The sequence below is a fragment of the Anabrus simplex genome, chromosome 4 (genome assembly GCF_040414725.1).
Source record: "Anabrus simplex isolate iqAnaSimp1 chromosome 4, ASM4041472v1, whole genome shotgun sequence".
NCBI classification, from domain to species: Eukaryota; Metazoa; Arthropoda; class Insecta; order Orthoptera; family Tettigoniidae; genus Anabrus; species Anabrus simplex.
In genome coordinates, this window is record NC_090268.1 from 348,232,011 (window position 1) to 348,256,156 (window position 24,146).

Consider the following 24,146-nt stretch of genomic DNA (forward strand, 5'->3'; position numbering starts at 1 on the left):
AATATTCTCATCCCTTCTGAAAGGAACCTAATTACCAACACAGGAGGCAGGTCTGGTAAAATTGCGTGATGAACAGGAAAACATCTTGAATTGTTGAGTTGCACCTTCGGGAGCATGTCAACATGAGGAATGTTTAATTTTGCTAGCTGGTTTATAGTCAGATTGCTGATTAACCCAGTGACCCTGTCTATGCTTGTTTGTCACATTCCATTCAGAAATTAGAAATTTGTGTCGAGTGGTACACCGAAGGGTAGATAATATTTGCCTGGTGATAGCCTAATTATGGATACAGAAAAAGTGAGGAAATTGCTTACTAATTAAGACAAAATTAAAATCTTTCAGTAAGTAGACTGGCATCTGCATCTTTAAGCGCATAGAGGTAGCACAAATATTGAAACTTGTACCTTTGACTTTTGACTCAAGTCAGAGTTTTGCTGCATTCAAAATGGCGGCCAAAGTCATTATCTCGCACATGGCCGGGTGTAAACTCAAAATAATTCATGGTCAAAGAATGTGACCAGAAAACAACATTTAATAAACCACTGGTCCAAAATATAAGGCTTCAACTAACATTTGTTATAGTAAGGGTGCAATCTGCAATAATACAGTGATATTTATATTCTGGAAATGTTTTCATTCAATTTGTCTGGTATTTATCAGACCTTTTAATACACTATTGTTATTTTATAAGCTGCAGCAGAAAAGATTTCATACTTGTTCTCATGATTTTCACACCTTTCAATACTTTCATATTTTGAAACTTAACTGCTCATACATGATGTAAAATGTACCCATGTTGGGGAAAATCATATATAAAGTGTTTCTATATTCCTGCTGGATACTTTTTATTCATTTCAATAGAACGTTTTCTTTCTTAACACATTCATTTTTCTTGTCCCTTGCAGAAATGCAGTTTTACTGTATTATTAATCTTGTTTCACTTCAGTGTAGTTTCCATTCTCATTTAAGAGGACTGATAATAAAAAGAAACATATAGCATATTTCTGGAAGTACTGTAAACCAATTATTTAAAAAAGTTTAAAACTCAAAACTGGCTCCAGTTGCTCAAGATGATGACGAATCCATACTCTGTATATTATATACCATACAAACCTAAACAGATTACTTCAACATTTTGAAAAAATAAAATAAAATCTAACTCGCAAAGCAATCTGAGCTGTCGGAAATTGACTCTAAATGGAATATTATATATTGCAACAGATCTTTATATATATTTTCTCTCTTTATATATACACAAACTTTTGCACAAGAAAATGCTTTTCTTTAAATACAGTTCATAAGTACACAGAATGTATTGCACAGAAGTACTATTTTTGGAATGGTATATTATGTTAAGAAGTATTACACTAGTCTCTCTCCAGGTATAGCTGTTTCACAGTTGCTGTCAGTTTCTCAGCCAACTGGTCTGTTCCTGCGCACAACATACGTCGACTCATCAAGTCCAATGGCCCTCCTACAAAGAATATAAAATCTGTTGTATTCTACATCCATATAGAAATGTAACATGTACAGGTTAGAAATACAGAAGCCTTAAGTGAGTCCCTATCACTCATCAATAAAAATAATCCATTTTATAATGCAGTTTTTCCTTTTCAATAAACCCCATGACAATATCAACTAAATAAACAATTGGATATATTAATTATTTGGTTATAGGAAGGTATTCAACTCAGTATAGGAATCTTGTAAATAATGAAAATTCCTTAACAGATATAAATTTTCTATTTTAAATGAAATTTTGAAAAAACTTTCAGCAAGCAGAATATCTGCAAAATTCTTCATGTAATTTTGGCCATCCTTGGTTCTAGAAAATCACACCTACCTGCCGGATCCATAACTACTCCACCAGCCTCGCGTACAATCAGGTCGCCAGCTGCTATGTCCCAAGCATGAATTCCATATTCAAAGTAAGCATCAGCAGCACCCATGGCAACCATTGCCATGTTTAAAGCAGCTGACCCTGAGGAACGAGTGCTGTTGAAATATATAATGTAAAATAAATAAGTTGCCCTTGAAAAAATAATCAACACTACTGTCAGAATAATTAAGACATTATGCTAGGTAATAAATAAAAATTAGAAGAAAAGGAAGAGCAAATTTGTACTAAATACAGTTTTAAACCAGCTGTACATATACGTGGTCTGTGAGACCAGCGCTCAGGAATTTTCATTCTGTTTGATAGACAATTGGCCGTGTTGGATTCGTAGCTTATCTACCTTCAGTTTAGACGTATGAGACAGGGTAGATATGAGCAGGCTGCACCTGATGCATTCCTGACACGTAAGTTGAGTTTCAAACACTGCTGAAGTCTGTCAGGCCAGCTGCATGTTCCTGTATTCTTACTCATAGTTAAACGTGAGTTTATTGTTAAGAGCCCGGTCAAGGAAGCCAAGAATAACGGCCGAGAGGATTCGTAGTGCTGACCACGACAGCTCGTAATCTGCAGGCCTTCGGGCTAAGCAGCGGTCACTTGGTAGGCCATGGCCCTTCGGGGCTGTTGCGCCATGGGTTTTTTTAAATTTCTATTTATTTATTATTAACAGAGTTTCTTGAGTTCTGGGCCATAGTGGATTCCTTTGTACATTTCTAGTGTACCGATGAAATAAAATACATACGTTGTATTATAGTTAGATGTCTTGTATATTTAACATTAAAATTCTTTGAACCCACTTTTATACTACATTTTATGACTGGAAATGGTCAATTTAGAAGTTATTTTCAACGTTTTAAAATACCATCACCAGAAAAGATACCTTTGTAAGTGCCAATCAAAACAACTGGTAGTTCATTTCATTTTCTATTGTCCACTATACGCTATCAAAAGAAACAATTTGTTAGAACACCTCAGTTATTGCAATGTAAATTATTTCCGGCAAGTTTCTGATCTATTTGTGAAAAGGTGTTGCACTTCAGCTTTTATCCGTTTCTTCAAACAATGCTTTTAACTCTTTTTCTTATTATGCCTTTGCTGGTGAGATGTAGTTTTTACAGTGTACTACGTCTTCTGGTATGGGCTAGAATAAATTTGTTACTTTCATTGACCTGTCTCAGTCTTATCCTTGACTTTGACAATATGAAAATGACCAAGGTATGTGCAATGCTAGTAACACCATTCCTTATGCAGCCAAACTCTGTTATGAACGGTATGAAAACGTCACTCATAAGGTCGGTTAGTGCATGCATTTCAGTGAGCTTGGCAAACTGATATGTAGCAGCAACTTCTGGCTTGGTGAGGAAAGCAAAGAGGAAACTACCTCACTCCTCATTTCCCTAGTATGCCTTTTCAGTGACACCTAGGCTACCTGTGACAGCTGTTGGTGGAGCTGCAGAGGATCAAACCAGCCTTCAAGCTGAATACCCAACATACATACAACATTCTTATGCTATCATAAGTTATGATTTTCATTTCCATGTTGATGTATAACTTATATAATAGGAATTAATTGAGGGATGTTCCACCATTCAACACAATATATAATACATAACATTTATTAAGTGAAAACCGGTTTTAATTCCCTTGAAATCATCGTCAGTTCACAGTAAATAAATAAATCAAAGGATCTTAACAACAATCAACATGAAATCTGCTTTTAAATACAATTAAAATGGTTGACATGGGTTATATGCCATAAAAATTAATATTTAAAGAACGTCTTAGGATCCAGGTCACAGATAACTGCAGTGTGTTTGTACAATGTTGAACAGAGTTTTAAGATAATGCATAAAAACTTGAAGTTGAGGAATACTATGAGGTTCTTATTTGTTACTGTAGATATACAAAAATCGTATGTTAAAATGTTCAAATATTCGTAGTTGAATCGTCGATGGAGGGTAAAAACATGTATCAAAATTTATGATCTTGTAAAGTGCCGATGTTAAAGAAATTTACTGTTAAAACGATTAGCTGAGGAGTTGGGGGAACATCCGCGTTCTTTTATATCATCTGCTTTGTTGTTCAAACTCTCGCTGTTATTGTTGTTGAAGCAAAAGTTGAATGATGGTATGGCCTTGGTTGTATGGCAAAACAAACATACTTTATGAGGCCATCCACCCCCTTATTCTCAAGACGTAACTAGGCAGAACAGAGCTACAACAGATCACTCCCACTCTCTCACATACCCTCCACACCACAGCCAATCCAAAGCAAGTCCCCCCCTCTCAAAGCCAGCAATAAGCTCCACGCAGACGCGGACGAGCAGTGCACCTCCTACTTTTCTAACAGCAGGTTAACGAGAGTGAGGAATAAGGGATTAACTACTATCAAACCAGTTTCCAATAATTAAATCCAAACACACACATTAGTTCTCATTTCTTTTCTTTCTTCTTCTTCTTCCTCAGACATCCACCTTTTAGGATACTCCATCTCTTAAAGTATTTTATTTTATTAACATTTTCAGCTTCCATAACTTCTAAATGTTCTATGTTAAAAACATCTTGGAGATCATTGTTATTTTTTCTTCTTTCAATGTGTGCTTAATGGATAAGTTGGATATTTTACCACTACAGACAGTAAATACTCCTAAAATTATTATACAATGATCACTCTTTTCTTTTTTGTTACTCGCTGCTATACAAGGCTTATACAAGGGTCCTGGTCTGTACAAACAATTCAGTGAATAACTATGACAGATATTGATATACACTGGAGGCTTATCAGTTTATTAGTAACAAATTACACATAAATTATGAATAAACGTGGTATAAAAGTTATACACCGTTTATTAATACGACTGTCAGTATAGAAGTTCTCGTAGGGCAACAGCCAGGTGGCCCATACAGAAGGGACAACAGACCTCAGGAGGTACTTTTAAGTTTGTATGAATCTATATTAAACCCTGGCGGGAATATTACTGTTCTGGGGCTGTACCTCAATTAAGGCCACAGCTAATTTCTTCCCACTCTTAGGCCTTTCAATCAATCAATCAATACTGATCTGCAATTAGGGCAGTCGCCCAAGTGGTAGATTCCCTATCTGTTGTTTTCCCAGCCTTTTCCTAAATGATTTCAAAGAAATTGGAAATTTATTGAACGTCTCCCTTGGTAAGTTATTCCAATCCCTAACTCCCCTTCCTATAAATGAATATTTGCCCCAGTTTGTCCTCTTGAATTCCAACTTTATCTTCATATTGTGATCTTTGCTACTTTTATAAACGCCACTCAAACTTATTCGTTTACTAATGTCATTCCACGCCATCTCTCCGCTGACAGCTCGGAACATACCACTTAGTTGAGCAGCTCGTCTTTTCTTTCAATTCTTCCCAACCCAAACTTTGCAACATTTTTGTAACGCTGCTCTTTTGTCGGAAATCACCCAGAACAAATCGAGCTGCTTTTTGGATTTTTTCCAGTTCTTGAATCAGGTAATCCTGGTGAGGGTCCCATACACTGGAACCATACTCTAGTTGGGGGTCTTACCAGAGACTTATATGCCCTCTCCTTTACATCCTTACTACAACCCCTAAACACCCTCATAACCATGTGCAGAGATCTGTACCCTGTATTTGCAATCCCATTTATGTGATTACCCCAATGAAGAACTTTCCTTATATTAACACCTAGATACTTACAATGATCCCCAAAAGGAACTTTCACCCCATCAACGCAGTAATTAAAACTGAGAGGACTTTTCCTATTTGTGAAACTCACAACCTGACTTTTAACCCCGTTTATCAACATATCATTGCCTGCTGTCCATCTCACAACATTTTCTAGGTCACGCTGCAGTTGCTCACAATCTTGTAACTTATTTATCACTCTATAGAGAATAACATCATCCGCAGAAAGCCTTACCATCGTCGCCATAAGACCTATCTGTATCAGTGCGACGTAAAATAAATCAAATTTTTTACATACATACATAGATACATACATTATCATTATAGACTGTTATGCCTTTCAGCGTTCAGTCTGCAAGCCTCTGAGAATTTACTGAACGTCGCCACAATCCTCATTTTGCAACTAGTGTTGTGGCTTCATTTCGATCTATACCTCTTATCTTTAAATCGTTAGAAACTGAGTCTAACGATCGTCGTCTTGGTCTACCTCTACTTCTCTTACCCTCCATAACAGTGTCCATCATTCTCCTAAGTAACCTATTCTCCTCCATTCGCCTCACATGACCCCACCACCGAAGCCAGTTTATGCGTACAGCTTCATCCATAGAGTTCATTCCTAAATTAGCCTTTATCTCCTCATTCCGAGTACCCTCCTGCCATTGTTCCCACCTGTTTGTACCAGCAATCATTCTTGCTACTTTCATGTCTGTTACTTCTAACTTAGTCCACCCAGCTTTCGCTCATGTAAAGCAAAGTTGGTCTGAAAACAGACCGATGTAAAAATAGTTTCGTCTTGGAGCTGACTTCCTTCTTACAGAATACTGTTGATCGCAACTGCGAGCTCACTGCATTAGCTTTACGACACCTTGATTCAATCTCACTTACTATATTACCATCCTGGGAGAACACACAACCTAAATACGTGAAATTATCCACCTGTTCTAGCTTTGTATCACCAATCTGACATTCAATTCTGTTGAATTTCTTACCTACTGACATCAATTTAGTCTTCGAGAGGCTAATTTTCATACCATACTCATTGCATCTATTTTCAAGTTCCAAGATATTAGACTGCAGGTTTTCGGCACAATCTGTCATTAAGACCAAGTCGTCAGCATAGGCCAGACTGCTTACTACATTTTTTTTTAAATGTATAATTTATGAGCTATGAGCTTACAGGAATGCTTCTGGGGGGAAAACCCACAACTGTAGGATTACTGAGGAAAAATAAAAGGCAGACACCTCAAGACTTGTAGTAAATTCTTCTATGTCTGGATTTCAGAAACACTGCATTCTAGTGTCTTACATGCCCAAGAAAGGGAGGTTGTGTTGTTGATGTCCACAATGCACAATGATGACAGGATTGATCATGATAGTAGGCACACGAAAAAGACTGCATTGATTACATTCTACAATTAAAATATGCTGCTGAACAACACTGAATCCACATTTTTGGTGTGAAGTTGAGTTTTTAACGGAACATTGATGTATGTCATGCCTTACACATGAAAAAGTCACTGGAAGGTCCAATATCCATCCCTAGGTGCCAATAAAAGTCAGATATCTGAAGCACTTCAGTGGAATAATGCTGTATAGCAAACAAGACTGCAGTCACTGGAAGTATACGTTTCGCCAAGCACTATAAAACGACTTAATAGGTCAAGGAAATGAAAAATTAACATATCCCAGTGGAATAGTGTGAATGGAAGAAGTTAAGGGACTCCACAATGCCAGAAGCAATAATAATAATAATAATAATAATAATAATAATAATAATAATAATATAAAAGCCGAAGAGGCAAAGAGGTGGCTGGAAAGACACCTCCATATAAGATGAGCCGAACAATGCTGTATGTATTATTCCTACTGCAGTACACAAAATTTCCAGTCTCCAGATTGCCATTCATGATATTCATGTTCCTACACACTAATGTATGTGCTATTTTTAGGCTCTTTTCAAATGTTATGGCTGATATCAAATGTAGGCACCATTATGAAAGATGGATTATAATTTTAACACACTAGCTGCCACGAACATTTGACGACATTTGAATGAAACATGGTTTCTTCTTATATCCTATTTTATTGTGCACATGTACTGGTAATTAACCGTAAAAAAGGCAAAACATTAATATTCAAGGACTGAACAGACCTCGATTTCCATGAGACGGGACACCTAGCGAGCACACTTCCATTTAAAATACCCAGGGGTGATCCTGACCAAGACTGGATCATGGCTGCTCAGCACTGCTCTACACTTGTAATATGAACTGGCTCTTACCTGCCAATTGATTTACCAATTTGTGACATTGAAAGAAAAAGTGTGTACTCTTTGGAATATGTTAAAACTGTTATATTAGTTCTGAAGTGATCATCATCATCATCATCATCATCATCAATTTTCCACTCCAGCAAGCCGGGTGCGGATGTTTACGAGCCTCTTCCCCAATTTGTCCTGTCCATCCACAGCTGATGTTCTACCTTTTGCTGCCAATTTACAAGGTCTTTGAAAATTTGCTTTTCCCAACTACCACAAGGCCTCCCTCTGGACCTCTTACCAACAACATTCCTTTCATAGTTTGCTCTTGGGGTCCTAATTGGAGCCATCCTTCTCATATGTCCATACCATCATAATCTGCTTAATTCTAAGGTTTCCAACATGCTCCTGTCCAATCCAAGTTGTTGTTGTATACTTTTATTCCTTATTTTATCTCTCCTTGTCTTTTGGAGACATGACCGAAGGAACTTAATTTCAATGGCCTGTAGGCGACTTCATGGAGATTTAGTCAACATTGCTGCTTCCAGTCCATATGTTAGAATTGGTACAAGATATGTTTTGTACAGCGTGAGCGTACAAGCTTGGGGAAATGAGTCATCCCAAAGTAATTGACGAACGGAGTGGTAGAATATTGATCCAGTTTGTATTATATTGCCTATTTCTTGGTTTATGGTACTGTCAGAAGAAACGAAGCTCCCTAAGTATTTGAAGATATTGATAATGTCTACTTCTTCATTTTGAACTCGCAGGTGGACTGCTTCAGGATTTTGACTCATCACTAAACCGACTGTTTTAGTTCAGCTGATGATCATTCCCATTCTTTCAATTTTTTTTTTTTAATTTTTTTTTTTTGCTATGGGCTTTACGTCGCACCGACACAGATAGGTCTTATGGCGACGATGGGATAGGAAAGGCCTAGGAGTTGGAAGGAAGCGGCCGTGGCCTTAATTAAGGTACAGCCCCAGCATTTGCCTGGTGTGAAAATGGGAAACCACGGAAAACCATTTTCAGGGCTGCCGATAGTGGGATTCGAACCTACTATCTCCCGGATGCAAGCTTCACAGCCGTGCGCCTCTACGCGCACGGCATTCTTTCAAATTCTTCTTGCCAAAGATCTAGTTTAGATTGAACTTCTACTTCTGTCTCACCCCATAGTAAAATATCATCAGGAAATACAAGTGCATTTGTTGTCTGATCCTTCATTTTCACTGCTTTTATAACCTCATCCATTATAGTAATGAAGAGAAGTGGTGATAGACGACTTCCTTGTTGAACTCTTCTCTTGGTTTTAAAACAGTTTGACCTGTCTCCTTGAATTTGCACACAGCTCTTTGCCTCTTGATATAGCTGTTTTACTCGAGCTATAATCTCATCTGACATTCCTTTACATCTCAGACATTCCCATATGTGCTTATGTGGTACATGATCATATGCCTTTTCAATATCCAAGAATACAACTATAACCATTTTTCAAAGAGCATTCTTGTCAACAAAAAAATAAGGTCCAGCATTGACCTGTTCACTCTAAATCAATGTTGTTCTTCCTCAAGTTTAAGTTCAAGAAATTTTCTGATTTTGCTCTCCAGGAAGGTTTTTATATATTTTTAACCCATGAGACAGAAGGGTTACGTCTCTATAGTTGTTACACCTCTTTCGGTCACCTTTCTTAAATAGTGGAATAATCACTCCTTGCCTCCAGTAACTGGGGATTTCATTTTCTTCCTAAATTTTATTTAGTACTCTGTACAACCACTGTATTCCAGGTTCTCCAAGTGCTTTGATCATGTCCACACTGAACTCATCCAATCCTGCAGACTTCTTGTTTTTCACTTTACATATTGATGGTGATGATGCTTGTTGTTTAGAAGGGCCTAACATCTAGGTCATCGGCCCCTATGGTATGAAATGTGATTACATTTTAAAAGTACAAAATTCATCCACTGACCAGAATTCAAAACGTGATAATGATGAATGAACTGATGAATATGAATTTAAAACAATCCGTGGATAAGATGTGCAATGCCTCACATTCCCATAAACAATATTACTGACCAAGGGACTGCTTCCAAAGCCCAATCCTGAATCGATGATGCTTGTCTAAATAGGTCAATATCTATGTCAACGATCCCGCATAATGGCACTTATCACTAGTAAAGGAGGACCATGGTATTTCTCAAGTTGCGGTACTAATCAAAGGTAGTGTAAACTCAAGGTGTTCCAAACATTATGGTACTACTCACAACTATTGTACGTCATACAGGTAACGCAGACCTATGGTATTTCTCACACAATGGTGCCACTCATAGCCAACGCAAACCGATGAGGTTCCTCACCTAGGTGTACTAATCACGGGCGCCGGTATTCCCGTGGTGTTCCTCACGTAGTGGGTACTAATCACAGGCAATGCAGACCAACGGTGTCACTCATATAGTGGTACAACTCACAGGCAACGCGAAACCCACAGTCCACACACACACACTGCTGCTACTACTAATCACAAACCTATTGTGTACCTAATGTAGTGGTACTGCTCGCAAGTAAAGGCAACCCATGGTGTTCCCCACGTGATGGTACTAATCAAAAGTAGTTTCATGGTTCTAAGACAATCATCCCTTGGTCGCCCCTTTTAGTCGCCTCTTACGACAGGCAGGGGATACCTTGGGTGTATTTTTCGTCTGCATCCCCCACACACAGGAGGTAAAGAGAGAGAAAAAAGAAGAAGGAATCCATCACTTCGAAAAATGAAGTACAGGACGAAGAAAGGCAAGGGCCATGAAGGGTGTGAAAATGAAAGACTCCCTAGGCCTCGAATGCTCTAATACCGTCGGGGTCGGAAAAGAACAAGAGTTGATCAAGGGAGGTCGGACAGGATAGACAAAAGTGAGAAGCCTGGCACAAGAAAGTGGGAGCAATGCCAAGACTCAGCTAAGGGCCCCGTGGTCGTCAACCCACACTCCCAAGTTGACAGCCCCTTGGGCCCCTTTTAGTCGCCTCTTATGACAGGCAGGGGCCCCACACATATTGCTGTCTCCACTTCCAGCCAGTTTTCTACATTATAAATTATAGGGTTTATAGGGCCATCTTGTGTCTCATCAGTTGTATTACAGTTCAGTAACTAATTAAAATCTCTGTTGAACTCCTGTAATATTTCATTTTCATTTCTAGTTACCTCTCCGCTTGGAAGCTCGCATCATTTCTTTTGTTTTTAACAATGCTATACAGGATATGCTTGTAAAATTTGGTTTTGATTGAGCAGTGTGTGCTACCACAAGTAATTATGGGTACTTACATGCTTCACAACCAGTGTTGCTAACTTAGCGGAATTTCCGCTAATGGAAAATTCTAAATTCCCATGGGGGGAATTAGATATTTTTCACCAATAGAGCATGTCAAAAACATATCAGATGTAAGGCTGAATTAGAAGACCGTTGGCGGAGAAATATATAATTTAGCGGACAGCGGATTTTTTGGCGGAATTCTAGACTTATTATAGCGGAATTTAGCGTTTTATCTATTTTACATTTTTTAAAAATTTGTACTCCAGCCTGTCTCCAAGCTATTCCGTATTGCTTGTCAGGAGCTAGTAGTCACGTGAGGAAAATATGTTATATGGATTTGATGTTATGAGATCGTGGTATTATAAATTTGTAATGTGTGGGAAAAGGGTACTTATCTCTTAGTTGACGAATGACGACAGATAATGAAACTGTGAGAGAGTAGCATTTATATTTATGCTATGATGGAAGACCGTTTAATGAATTGGCCTGTTCTGTGTGTGGCCCTTCAGGTAGGGGCTTCACCTAGTTTGCACCCGGCAGTAAAACGCCTACAAGTTTTATCTCGCCGGCTCGCAGGCAGAGGGTTAATCCCAGTGAAACTCACAGATCAGATGAGTGCAGACATTTACTTTTATTATTATTATTATTATTATTATTATTATTATTATTATTATTATTATTATTATTATTATTTCCGGCTCCATGCCTAAATGGTTAGCGTGCTGGCCTTTGGTCACAGGGGTCCCGGATTCAATTCCCGGCATGGTCGGGAATTTTAACCATCATTGGTTAATTTTGCTGACACGGGGGCTGGGTGTATGTATCGTCTTCATCATCATTTCATCTTCATCAAGACGCGCAGGTCGCCTACGGGGGTCAAATCGAAAAACCTGCCCCTGGCGAGCCAAACATTTCCTGGAACGCTCCCGGCACTAAACGCACATGCCATTTCATTATTATTATTATTATTATTATTATTATTATTATTATTTGAGATCGGATTTCTTGGCGGAATTTTAGCGGATGTTTAGTAGTATTTAGCGGATCTTGAAAATATAAGTTGGCAACACTGTTCACAACCTTAAAGTGTTAGCTCTATTACATTATTTTTGAGGCTTTTCTTTGTATTTATGTTTATAAGATTAGAAATCCAAGTCTTATTAGTAAGTTCATCAATAAAGAACACACAGCATTGTTCCACGAAGTAACATATATCATTGTTCGACTGATATTTGCTTTAAAACGACTTTGATGTTGAAATGTTAGATTATAGACAGCTGATTCCACAGCCGGCCCCGTGGTGTAGGGGTAGCGTGCCTGCCTCTTACCCGGAGGCCCCAGGTTCAATTCCCGGCCAGGTCAGGGATTTTTACCTGGACCTGAGGGTTGGTTCGATGTCCACTCAGCCTACGTGATTAGAATTGAGGAGCTATCTGACTGTGAGATGGCGGCCCCGGTCTAGAAAGCCAAGAATAACAGCCGAGAGGATTTGTCATGCTGACCACACGATACCTCGTAATCTGCAGGCCTTCTGGCTGAGCAGCGGCAGCTTGGTAGGCCAACGCCCTTCAAGGCCTGTAGTGCCATGGAGTTTGGTTTGGTTTGGATTAAGAGTTACTTTGTATAGTTATGATGTAACATACCTGTTTCCTTGATATAAGGACTAAATTATTATTTATTTTTGTTATTTTACATATTTTGCCTCTACCATAAAAAATGGAAAATGTGCCATACAGCATTGTTCGGCAGTGCATTTCAATTTTACAAAGAAAGGTGCTAGATGTTGAGGATGGAATATCTGATGCATACAATGTAGCCCAGCCTACTCGAAGATGGACAATGGTGCTATTCCACAGTTTACTCAATAAGCTGCAATAAATGCGTGTGTGATCTGGAATACCAATAAGCCACCAACCACCAAAAGAGAGGCAGGAATTTTTGAGCTGCATGAATACCTCGCTCAGAAAGCCTTACAGCATCACAACCAAAGGTGGGAAGAGTTCAAGGGTGCTGCAACTGTGGACCAAGGAAGAGGAAAACCAGGTCATTTTGCAAGGGTTGCAAAAATTTCCTATGCCTTGTGCATTCAGTAATGATATGCAGAGGTGCCAACCTTTGAAGTGGGTTATCAGTAATCCCCCTCTGCACCTCCACAGAAAATTGTGTCAAACCCAAAGCATGCTTCTTCCCTCTTCATAACGACACACTGTTTGCACTTAATTATATCATATTACACAATACAATTTGCACATTGCCTGTTAGTTCTGTGATTTAAAAAAGATTCTTTGTAGCTTGTTTTGTACCCAGCAGCTCATCGCTGCGTGAGCAATTCCGCATATCTGGCAATGCTCTTCCTATCCATTATTATCCTTACGATTGTTCATGCTTCGCAGGCGTATATAGATATGCAGTTCATTAGAACAATTTTTGTTCTTGTGTTAATTTACCTGTGCTAATGTGCAAAGTAAAATGAACCTTAAATACATTATACTCTAGGAGTGTGTAAATACATCATGCAAACACACATTCCTATAATGCAGTACGGTAAGGATCATTTTCCTTTACACTTATGCATAGAAAACTAACATAAGGAATGTTGCCATTGATTCTTTCACGGCCCATACTTATAGACAATATATAGGCTTTTGGTCTTATGCCGTGTCAAGAAAATAAGATGAAATTCTTTACGTTTCACAGAGGAAACTGTGCTCTGCGTCACCAGAAGAAAAATCTCTACTGTCCACGATAAAGACTTCTTAAACAATGAGCTTTGAAATTTAGACGTTATAATAGAAGTGGAAATGATTCGCTCATTCGTCACCAGATGGCTCCCCAGATGCGGTACAGCGCTAGCGTTCGAAGCGGAAGCTGACAGAACCATCAGAATCGGTCTAAGAGGGTCACATAACATGTGTACGTAACATCACTGACAGGTGTATGACATTGACACAAGCCTGGAATGAAACATCTGGCAATGAGAAACATATGAATTTGGAAAACATAGAGATGAAATAACAACATGAACATGAACGTAATATTTGTCTCAACCAGCCAGACAAATCAGCAATAGCTGAGCACGCTCTATTGTCGGGTCATGATGTCATGTTCCAAGATGCTCGAGCTCTTACCCACACTAGACACTACAGATCCAGGATTATCCGGGAAGCTGTGGAAATACGTAGAAATCCTAACAATTTATACAGGGGCACTGGCTATCATTTAAGTAATATCTGGTTGCCAGCCATTAAGGATTTACGTAGGTAGTTCCCTTCCCTGTCCCTTCACTATTGTTATTTCGTCTCTGTGTTTTCCAAATTTGTACGTTTCTCATCGCCAGATGTTTCATTCCAGGCTTGTGTCAATGTCATACACCTTTAAGGGTTATAAATTTCATGTTGTTGGTCCGTATTCAACTGGGATTACATATAAATTATAAACATAAAAGTTTTCCACCTATTCAATACATAGTTTTATTTACGCTGTGTGTATTTACATTACATGGGACTAGTTTCAACCCTACTTGGGGTCATCATCAGCCTTATTTAAACGTCAAGTATTGTGTATAGTTTAAATATGGCTGATGATGACCCCGAGTAGGGTTGAAACTAGTCCCATGTAATGTAAATACACACAGCGTAAATAAAACTATGTATTGAATAGGTGGAAAACTTTTGTGTTTATAATTTATATGTCATACACCTGTCATTGTCATATACAATGACTTAGCAAATGTCATGGGATAGTCACCTAATAGCGTGTGGGGCCTCCTCTGACCCTGCAAACTGCAGTGAGATGCCGTGGAAGGAAGTCGACAAGTCCCTGGTAGTCCTCTGGACGCAGCTGACACCAAATCGTTTGCAGAGCAGCCGCCAATGCTGGTCTGTTCGTGGGTGCAGGATCCATGGTACGGAGCCTGCGTTCCAGGACATCCCAGATATGCTCTATAGGGTTCATATCGGAGCTCCTGGGTGGCCATGGCAGTCATTGGACCTCCGCTGCATGTTCCTGGAACCATTCCCGGGCGACGTGAGAGCGATGTGGCGGCGCGTTATCACCTTGAAACACCGCAGAACCGCCTGGGCACTGGAAGGCCAAAAATGGGTGGAGATACTCTCCGAGCAGCTCAACATACCGCATACCATTCAAAGTCTCTTCCAGAACAACTAGGGGGCCCATTTCATACCAGGAAAATGCACCCCAAACCATAACAGAGACACCAGCGCCCTGGACCACACCTTTGAGACAGGCGGGATCCATCGCTTCATGTGGTCTGCGCCACACACAGTGCCACCCATCGGCACGGTGCAGTTGAAATCGTGATTTGTCCGACCATATCACGTTACGTCATTGTTCCAGTGTCCATCGCTGGTGACTGGCGACAAATGTGTGTCGTCGTGTCCAATGACGGGTTAACAGTGGCACCCGTGTGCGTCGCCGGATCCCATACCCCATAGAACCCATGTTCCTATGGATTGTCCACTGGGAGACGTGTCTAGCATGGCCTGTGTTGAACTGAACCGTGATTTGTTGCATGATTGCCCGTCTGTCACTATTGACAATCCCTCTCAGATGTCGCCGGTCACGGTCTTCGAGGGTGGTTGGACAGCCGGTCATTCGTCTGTTGTGGAAGGTGACAGCCGCATTCATCCATTCACGATACACCCTGGACACCGTTGATCTTGTGAAGGCGAATTCCCGCACCACTTCCGAAATCGCACTTCCCATCCATCGGGCACCAACCACCCTACCCCGTTCGAACGGTGTCAGCTCACGACGACGTTCCATGTTACACCCGTCACTTGCACAGCCACTGCTCACAAGGTCTCCTATACAACTGCCGCTGGCACAGGGGGCGTGTGGTGCGCAGACACACCTGCGCATCAGTGCTCCGCTATCGCATGACATTTGCTCAGTCAGTGTATTATGTACACATGTTATGTGACCCTCTTAGACCGATTTTGATGGTTCCAGCAGCTTCCGCTTCGAACACTAGCACTGTACCACGTACGGGGAGCCATCTGGTGACGAATGAGGGTACTATTTCCACTTCTACTATAACGTCTAAATTTCTAAACTCATTGCTTAAGAAGCCTTTTTCGTGGACAGTTGAGATTTTTCTTCTGATGATGCAGAGCACAGTTTCCTCTGCAAAACGTAAAGAATTTCACCTTATTTTCTTGAAACGGCATAAGCCCAAAAGCCTATATCATGTCTATAACAAACGTTGTTCTAATGGACTGCATATCCATATGTGGATGGGAGGTGTGACCAGTATTATGGGAAATAATGGATAGGAAAAGCATTGTCAGATACGCAGTATTGCTTTCTCAGTGACGAGCCTATTTTTTCAGTGTAGATTTTCTTGAAGCATCCTCCCCATTATGACATTTTCCTCTTCTCAGCTATATGCTATTCCAGTGTAGATGTACTTAACACATTCACGGCCGATGACACATATGCATCACAATCCGCGCCAAATATTAAAGTTTGTATTTCCGCCAATATGTATGTAAACAAACAGACTTCTTATCTGTGCATTGTTAAGATGTTACTAACCATATGTGCCATACGGGCATCAGATCAATTGCGAGTTGCATGGGCCTGCAAATATCGGTAATGAACCATGGAACAGTGGTGGCGTGTGGTATGGTCCAATGAATCCCGGTTCCAGTTGTATCGAGCCCTCCAGATTCCCCAATTTTAATTCAATCAAGCATTTATGGGATGCTGTTGATGCTGGTGTACACTCCATGAACCCCACACCAACTACACAAGACCAATTGTGGGTAGCAGTGCACGATGCATGGGTTCAGATCCCTCCAGAATGACTCCAACACCTTGTAGAGTCGATGCCTTGCCCTATTGCTGCCAGTTTGAGGGCTAGCAGAGAAGTAACTCGTTATTAACATCACATTCAGTGTCTTCTCATGACTTTTGGCCACTCAGTGTAGTTAACGTTCTGTTTCAATGATTCTCTTCAAATGAAAATTTTATAACACATACTGAATGGTAACTTATGAACCCTAACAGGTGTATCAGGTTGTGTAAAGGCTTAGTTATTCTTTTCTTGGTAATTATTCCAATTCATGGAAATTGGAAGTGGTCGAGGAACTACCTTTTGTAAATATTCTCGTTGTTCTTTCATATATATATTCCTATTTATCAACCCTGGCAGGTGTATCGGGTTTTATAAGGGCTTAGTTATTCTTTTCTTGGTAATTATTCCGATTCATGGAAATTAGAAGTAGTCAAGGAACGTCCTTTTATAAATATTCTTGTTTTTTTCATGTACATAAATTCCTATTTGAGATAGATAATTTGGTAAACTATTTTTATGTACCTTTAATGTTATCTATTACTTAGTCTTCTCTGTAACATCCTTCTGTATCCAAAGTTTCTCTTAGTGAATATGGAAATAATTTCAGGACACTATTGTTAACATGTACAAAGGATTGAAAATGTAGGAAGATGTGAAGCAGCAATCCTAACAAGAGTCATTAAATTGGTGGGGAAGTATTTTAACCTTGGAATAAATACATTGCCCTTTTCTATTTTCCAGTCCCTATCTTAACTTTATTTGTATCATCCATGGAAACCTCTTCATATCCAATATGCTTTTGTCATCCATGCACACTATGGCAATTGATTTCTCAAATAAGTAACTAAAACAAGTAACCGTTACATGTAACAAACCAGTGATAAACTGAAAGTCTGTTAAAGTGGCTATGCCTACAGATTTCTGCTATAAAATGAAAAAGTTTCCACTTTGAAGTTTGCATGAAATATTTCTTTTTGCAAAAATAAAAAGTAAGTTATTACCCATGCACCAATGGAACAAGCATCTGCATATTTTCCATGACTACTTTCATCTTGTTCGGGTCACGACTTGTTCCAAACTCCATGATCATAAGTGACTTTGATAATTCTGGAAATGAAAAAGGTGCTGTAATACAACATACAATACAGATATTAAGAGAGAGGATCATGTCACAATTAAGATTTCCTTCTTTTTTAACAACAAATATGTCTGATTACAAGAATATAAGAACAGAATAATATTCTCTTCATAGAAACAACCAGCTCAATCAAATAATGTTTATAATGCAGTGCTCAAAAATTGTTCTGCACATTCTAGTCTAGTGCATTTATAATTCTGCTACGGGCATGTATGGTACCTTATACATTACGATAGGTATATACAAAGAAAAATAACATGCAGTCAGCTATACAAAAGCAAAAGAAATGCAACAAAAACACAAAGCTGGTATAGACTATTCCACGTAACTTTGGGCCCTGAGGGAGCAATCTATTTCTCCCCTATTACTACTGAAGGAAGTGATTTATAGTTACTTCCTAACAGTTGGGTTGCATTCTGCATCGCTAACCATACAGTGAAGGGACCCTGCTTGCCATTACGATATCTTGTAGTTATCTTTTAACTCGCATATGGCATTATCTGCCATAAGTTGAGCGATGAAAAACCACTGCCAACTTTTATGTCGTATTTGCTTTTTCTTTAGGAATGTAAATAATTATGTTAGCATAATACCAGGTAAAAAGAATTGTGGCATGTTCAAATAAAGCATTTAATAAAGTAGTCCGACAAGTTTGTATTTAAATTTTCATCGAGATGTCCAAGAATCAAGAAAAATCTCTACGAATATCTCCAAAAATGAAAGCAAAGTAGCTCTACAAAGTTCATTTCAGGACACTATAGTTAACATGTACAAAGGATTGAAAATGTAGGAATATGTGAAGCAGCAATCCTAACAAGAGTCGCTAAATTGGTGGGGAAGTATTTTAACCTTGTTTTTGTAACAAGTTTCTAATATAATATGAATTAGATAAAATTGAATTAAAGGTTTACTTTCATGATCAGTCTAACCTAACAGTAATACGTTGTTCAAACGTTATTCATGACTTCATGGTGGTACTATTTGCATTTTCTCTGTATTTCTATTGATTTATGGAAAATGTATATATTATATTTGCCTTTATATATTACTACAACATGCATTCAGTACAATCAAGAGAGTGATAATGAATTCTAAGAAATGTATACATGGCAGTAAGCATCAAAAGTGTGAACTGAAATTGACAATTTTACAAAGCAAGCCATTGCATGGTTTATTTATAGCAAATTATATCAAGCCAAGATAATTTCACAAGAAATCAATTGCAAGATTATTTATGGTAAACTATCTGTAGTACCCAGCTTTGTGGCTCTACTTGGGCACTTTCTTGAATGTTTAATTTTAGGATTTTTTACAGTGTTTGAAGGATTATTTCTTTGCGACATTGGCAGATAGTTTACAAACTCTTTTATAAATTTAGAGTTATTCTTATGTGTTTGATTTTAGTTTGAGATTATAATTTTGTGTTAAAGTACTTCCTCATGGCAGCCCAGATTGTCTGGGAAGTAGCTGATCCTTTCAAACAAATAATAAAATTAAGTTATAACTGTAAGTATTTACACCTTGCGCAATAGATATTAATGTGCACGATTCTAAATGTCACTGGGGCTGTTACCAATCAGGTTATGGACCCCAAAAACTGTAGTCTTAACACAAATATCGGTCATTTTGGACATATTCTTGTTCATCCCTTCTCAACCCCCCAACAGCAACCAGAGTGTCAGAATTCATCCCAGCAACCCTGAAAGCCATGGATTTGACATTAATATAAGTTTTTATTTTTTCTTATTTTCACATATCAACCCCTCCCCTTGAGGAGCTAGTGGTGTCTTGCCCCCACAGTATTTTTGCAGATAATAAGTCGTGCGTACCAAGTTTGGATGAGAGCTATGCTGGAAGATATACATTTTTTTATTTTTTTTTTGCTTTACGTTGCACCGACACAGATAGGTCTTATGGCGACGATGGAGCGCAACGAGCGATCCAGTCAGCCGTGATCTAATCGACCGGATAACGATGATTAAGAAATGGATTGTAATTTTAAGAATAAGTAAAGAATATATTATTCTCATACCTTATTTTCATATTTTATTTACCTATAATTCGGAGCTCGTATCCCTAGGATGTTTTCAACATTGAGTTGCTTGGCTTTTTTTTTTTTTTTTTTTTTTATCCAACATTTCGTTGCCCGCTGGAAAGTTGCACCATGGCCTTTGTATTGTCTTTTACATCTTTTGGATGAAATGAGTGGTTTAGTGGACGGGAGGGAATAACCGGTAACTCTACTGAGGCTCGCACTATACAAGCAATGATACAATTTGTATTCTTCTGATAATAGTACATCGTTTCACTGTTGTGCCTGGTTTCTGTGTAATCTGATGAGGAGGCCGGTCACTTTTGATTCCCTGAGAGGGGCGGTTACCTGCTGGATACTCTGTCTACTTCCATCAACCACCAAATTTTCTCCCCCCCCCCCCCCCTCATTTCCCTTTTAATAACACGTTGGTGTCCGACACTCGTTGGCTGAACGGTCAGCGTACTGGCCTTCGGTTCAGAGGGTCCCGGGTTCGATTCCCGGCCGGGTCGGGGATTTTAACCTTAATTGGTTAATTCCAATGGTACGGGGGCTGGGTGTCTGTGTTATCTGTCAAATAGAAAGACATGCACCTGGCGAGCCGAACCCGTCCTAGGATATCCCGGCACTAAAAGCCATACGACATTTCATTTCAACACGTTGGTCTTTATAGTAATATTTCCATTACTTGACGGGTTCTACCCGTGTTCTCTTGTCCTTGTTGTTTGTCTGTCTGTACCTCTCACTGTTTGAACCACCTTCTTACTCAAGTATCGTGCTTCTTTTGACCAAATGTAAGCTAAAAATTTTAAGACAGAGAGAGAGAAAGAGAGAGAGAGAGTAAATAATCCAAAGACACGTCCATGTAATTGTATATTAACTTGGCGACACACTTGGCTGCTCGACCACTGCGTTCTTGCTGTTGTCTAAATGAGAACTGCAATGAACTACTTCTTTTATGTTCTCTGGACTCGAGATGTTGTTGGCCCGATGCCTACGCAGCCTACGTTCATCCACCGTCAGCATGGAGGGTGAAAAGGGGTGAAAAAGGGAAATGTCCAAAATGACCGAGGTTGTAAATGTATGTGTGACCGAGCTCGATAGCTGCAGTCGTTTAAGTGCGGCCAGTATCCAGTATTCGGGAGACAGTACGTTCGAACCCCACTGTCGGCAGCCCTGAAGATGGTTTTCTGTGGTTTCCCATCTTCACACCAGGCAAATGCTGGGGCTGTACCTTAATTAAGGCCACGGCTGCTTCCTTCCCACTCCTAGCCCTTCCCTGTCCCATCGTCTTGGACTTAAACAACATCCAGAGCGTCACTATTCATCTCAGCAACTCCAAAAACTATGCATTAATAGAGTTTGTGGTTTATAGCATTTTAAAATCAGAGATTTAGCGTTTTGATTGTAAAATTTAGCGTTTCGTAGCAAATTGGTTAAAAATTAGCATAATTTGTAAAAATGCACACACTACAGTTGAGAGTAAAATCATACTATTTAATCACACATTGCTCATCATGCAGTTTTGAATACACTACAGAAAATTAAAAAAACATCAACATAAGACTGCAAGAAGTATTAACACATACACATGAATATGCATATTTACAAATTTACAAACAATTTCAAAGTGAAAAATGCTATTCTGAACGTATTCATTTATCACAGTACAACCGACCTACAAGGAAGAGGAATTTCAATGATGACATACAACATGCCAATTGTTTGAATAGTGTCCTTCATTCGAGACAACTTATCAGTTACAATCACGTTGTACTTGATAAAAAATCTCTCTACATTGACACTGTTCATAGGGGCCCAAATGCACTGCAGTGTTGCCGAGGCAAAGAAAAGAAACTTTAACCTAAGTGGCATCAACATTTGAAGAGTGTCAGTGTTTTTTTTTTTTTTTTTTTGCATCTATTGGTGATATGCCTCACAGCCCTCGACAAACTGATCAACAGTGACACTTCTAAAAAATGGCAATGGTAGTTTTCTATTTTTTTTTATTTCAGCCTTTCCCACCTTCACCCCTAGGGGTGCCTTACCTCCACAGTAATTTTTTCAGATAGTAAGTGATATATGTAACAAGTTTGGTTGAGAGCTGTGCTGGAACATACACACATTCAGCCAAAATTTTGATCATTTTGGACATCATATTATTATTATTATTATTATTATTGTTGTACCGGGAGGTACACCTCTACGCCGCACGTTTTAATCTTGCGGCAATTAAAACTCCCCTACAGGAGAAACTCTGAACTTAAAACTAGACCTTCGCCTGCATGGTCAGTTTCAATTTACATGAGTGTTTTTTAACAAAATAATGGCATCAAGATAATTGAGTTAAGAGGTTTGAATGATTGAATATGAGGCCTGGACTTAGCAACCGTACTATGAACTGGCTTCGTACTTTGCATCTTAACATGCTTGGGCGACTCCCACAGTTATGATCCCGTCTCCTCCTCCTTCCCAGTATAAACCTTGCAACATTTTTGTAACACTACCCTTTTGTCGGAAATTACCCACAACAAATTGAGTTGCTTTTCTTTGGATTTTTTATCAGTTCTTGAATCAAGTAACCCTGGTGAAGGTCCCATACACTGGAACCATACTCTATTTGAGGTCTTACCAGAGACTTGTATGCCCTCTCCTTTACTTCCTTATTTTAAAACTGTGTTCGTTTATCTCGTTCCGCTGAAGCTTGAAGTTTGTTATATCGCTTTAAATTGCCTCAACTAATATAAAACTTTGTAAATGGTCTAGGGGTTTCTTGTATATACATTATTTCTATTCAAAACATTGTTCTTATACTTGAACATGCTGTGGAATGTTGAGTTTTGTTCTGGTTATCTTCCACGTAGTAAGAATATATAGTCTTGGTTAACTTTACTATTATTCTTCTTATTCCCTCCACTGACCTCTCATTGGTCCCAGCCTGTTTCTTATTGGATAGCCTGCCAATGTATCTCTAAATAATTATTACGTCACATGGATTACTACCTTCTACGAATTGCTGCATATCGATACATGTTTGGTTACATATACCCCAACAATCATAACATCATTCCACGCCATCTCTCCACTGACAGCTCAGAACATACCACTTAGTCGAGCAGCTCATCTTCTTTCTCCCAAGTCTTCCCAGTATAAACCTTGCAACATTTTTGTAACACTACCCTTTTGTCGGAAATTACCCACAACAAACTGAGTTGCTTTTCTTCGGATTTTTTATCAGTTCTTGAATCAAGTAACCCTGGTGAAGGTCCCATACAATGGAACCATACTCTCTTTGAGGTCTTACCAGAGACTTGTATGCCCTCTCCTTTACTTCCTTACTACAACCTCTAAACACCCTCATAACCAACTGCAGAGATCTGTACCCTTTATTTACAATCCCATTTATGTGGTTACCCCAATGAAGATCATTCCTTATATTAACACCTAGATACTTACAATGATCCCCAAACAGAACTTTCACCCCATCAACACAGTAATTAAAACAGAGAGGATTTTTCCTATTTGTGAAACTCACAACCTGACTTTTAACCCCGTTTATCATCATATCATTGTCTGCTGTCCATCTCACAACATTATCAAGATCATTTTGCAGTTTCTCACAATCTTGTAACTTATTTATTACTCTATACAGAATAACATCACCTGCAAAAAGCCTTATCTCTGATTCCACTTCTTTACTCATATCATTTATATATATATAAGAAAACATAATGGTCCAACAATACTACCTTGAGGAACCCTCTTAATTATTGCAGGGTCAGATAAAGCCTCGCCTAGTCTAATTCTCTGAGATCTATTTTCTAGAAATATAGCAACTCATTCAGTCATTCTTTTCTCTAGTCCAATTGCACTCATTTTTGCCAGTAATCTCCCATAATCCACCCTATCAAATGCTCTAGACAGGTTAATCACGATACAGTCCCTTTGATCTCCTGAATCCAATATATCTGCTATATCTTGCTGGAATCGTATAAGTTGAGCTTCAGTGGAATAACCTTTCCTAAA

The 24,146-nt window shown here is 39.0% G+C and overlaps 1 protein-coding gene across 1 annotated transcript in view; it reads right to left on the reverse strand.

Annotated features, from left to right (window-relative positions):
* Positions 1-1,216: 1,216 nt before the first annotated feature.
* LOC136871982 (inositol monophosphatase 1) overlaps positions 1,217-24,146 on the reverse strand; it is an 84,663-nt gene continuing 61,733 nt past the window's right edge. Inside the window, exons 4-6 of the mRNA XM_067145758.2 lie at positions 17,952-18,057; positions 1,844-1,995; positions 1,217-1,474 (exon numbers count right to left, since the gene is read on the reverse strand). Coding sequence (XP_067001859.2) covers positions 1,368-1,474; positions 1,844-1,995; positions 17,952-18,057 — 365 coding nt within the window. The 3' untranslated portion in view covers positions 1,217-1,367. The remainder of the gene's footprint in view (positions 1,475-1,843; positions 1,996-17,951; positions 18,058-24,146) is intronic.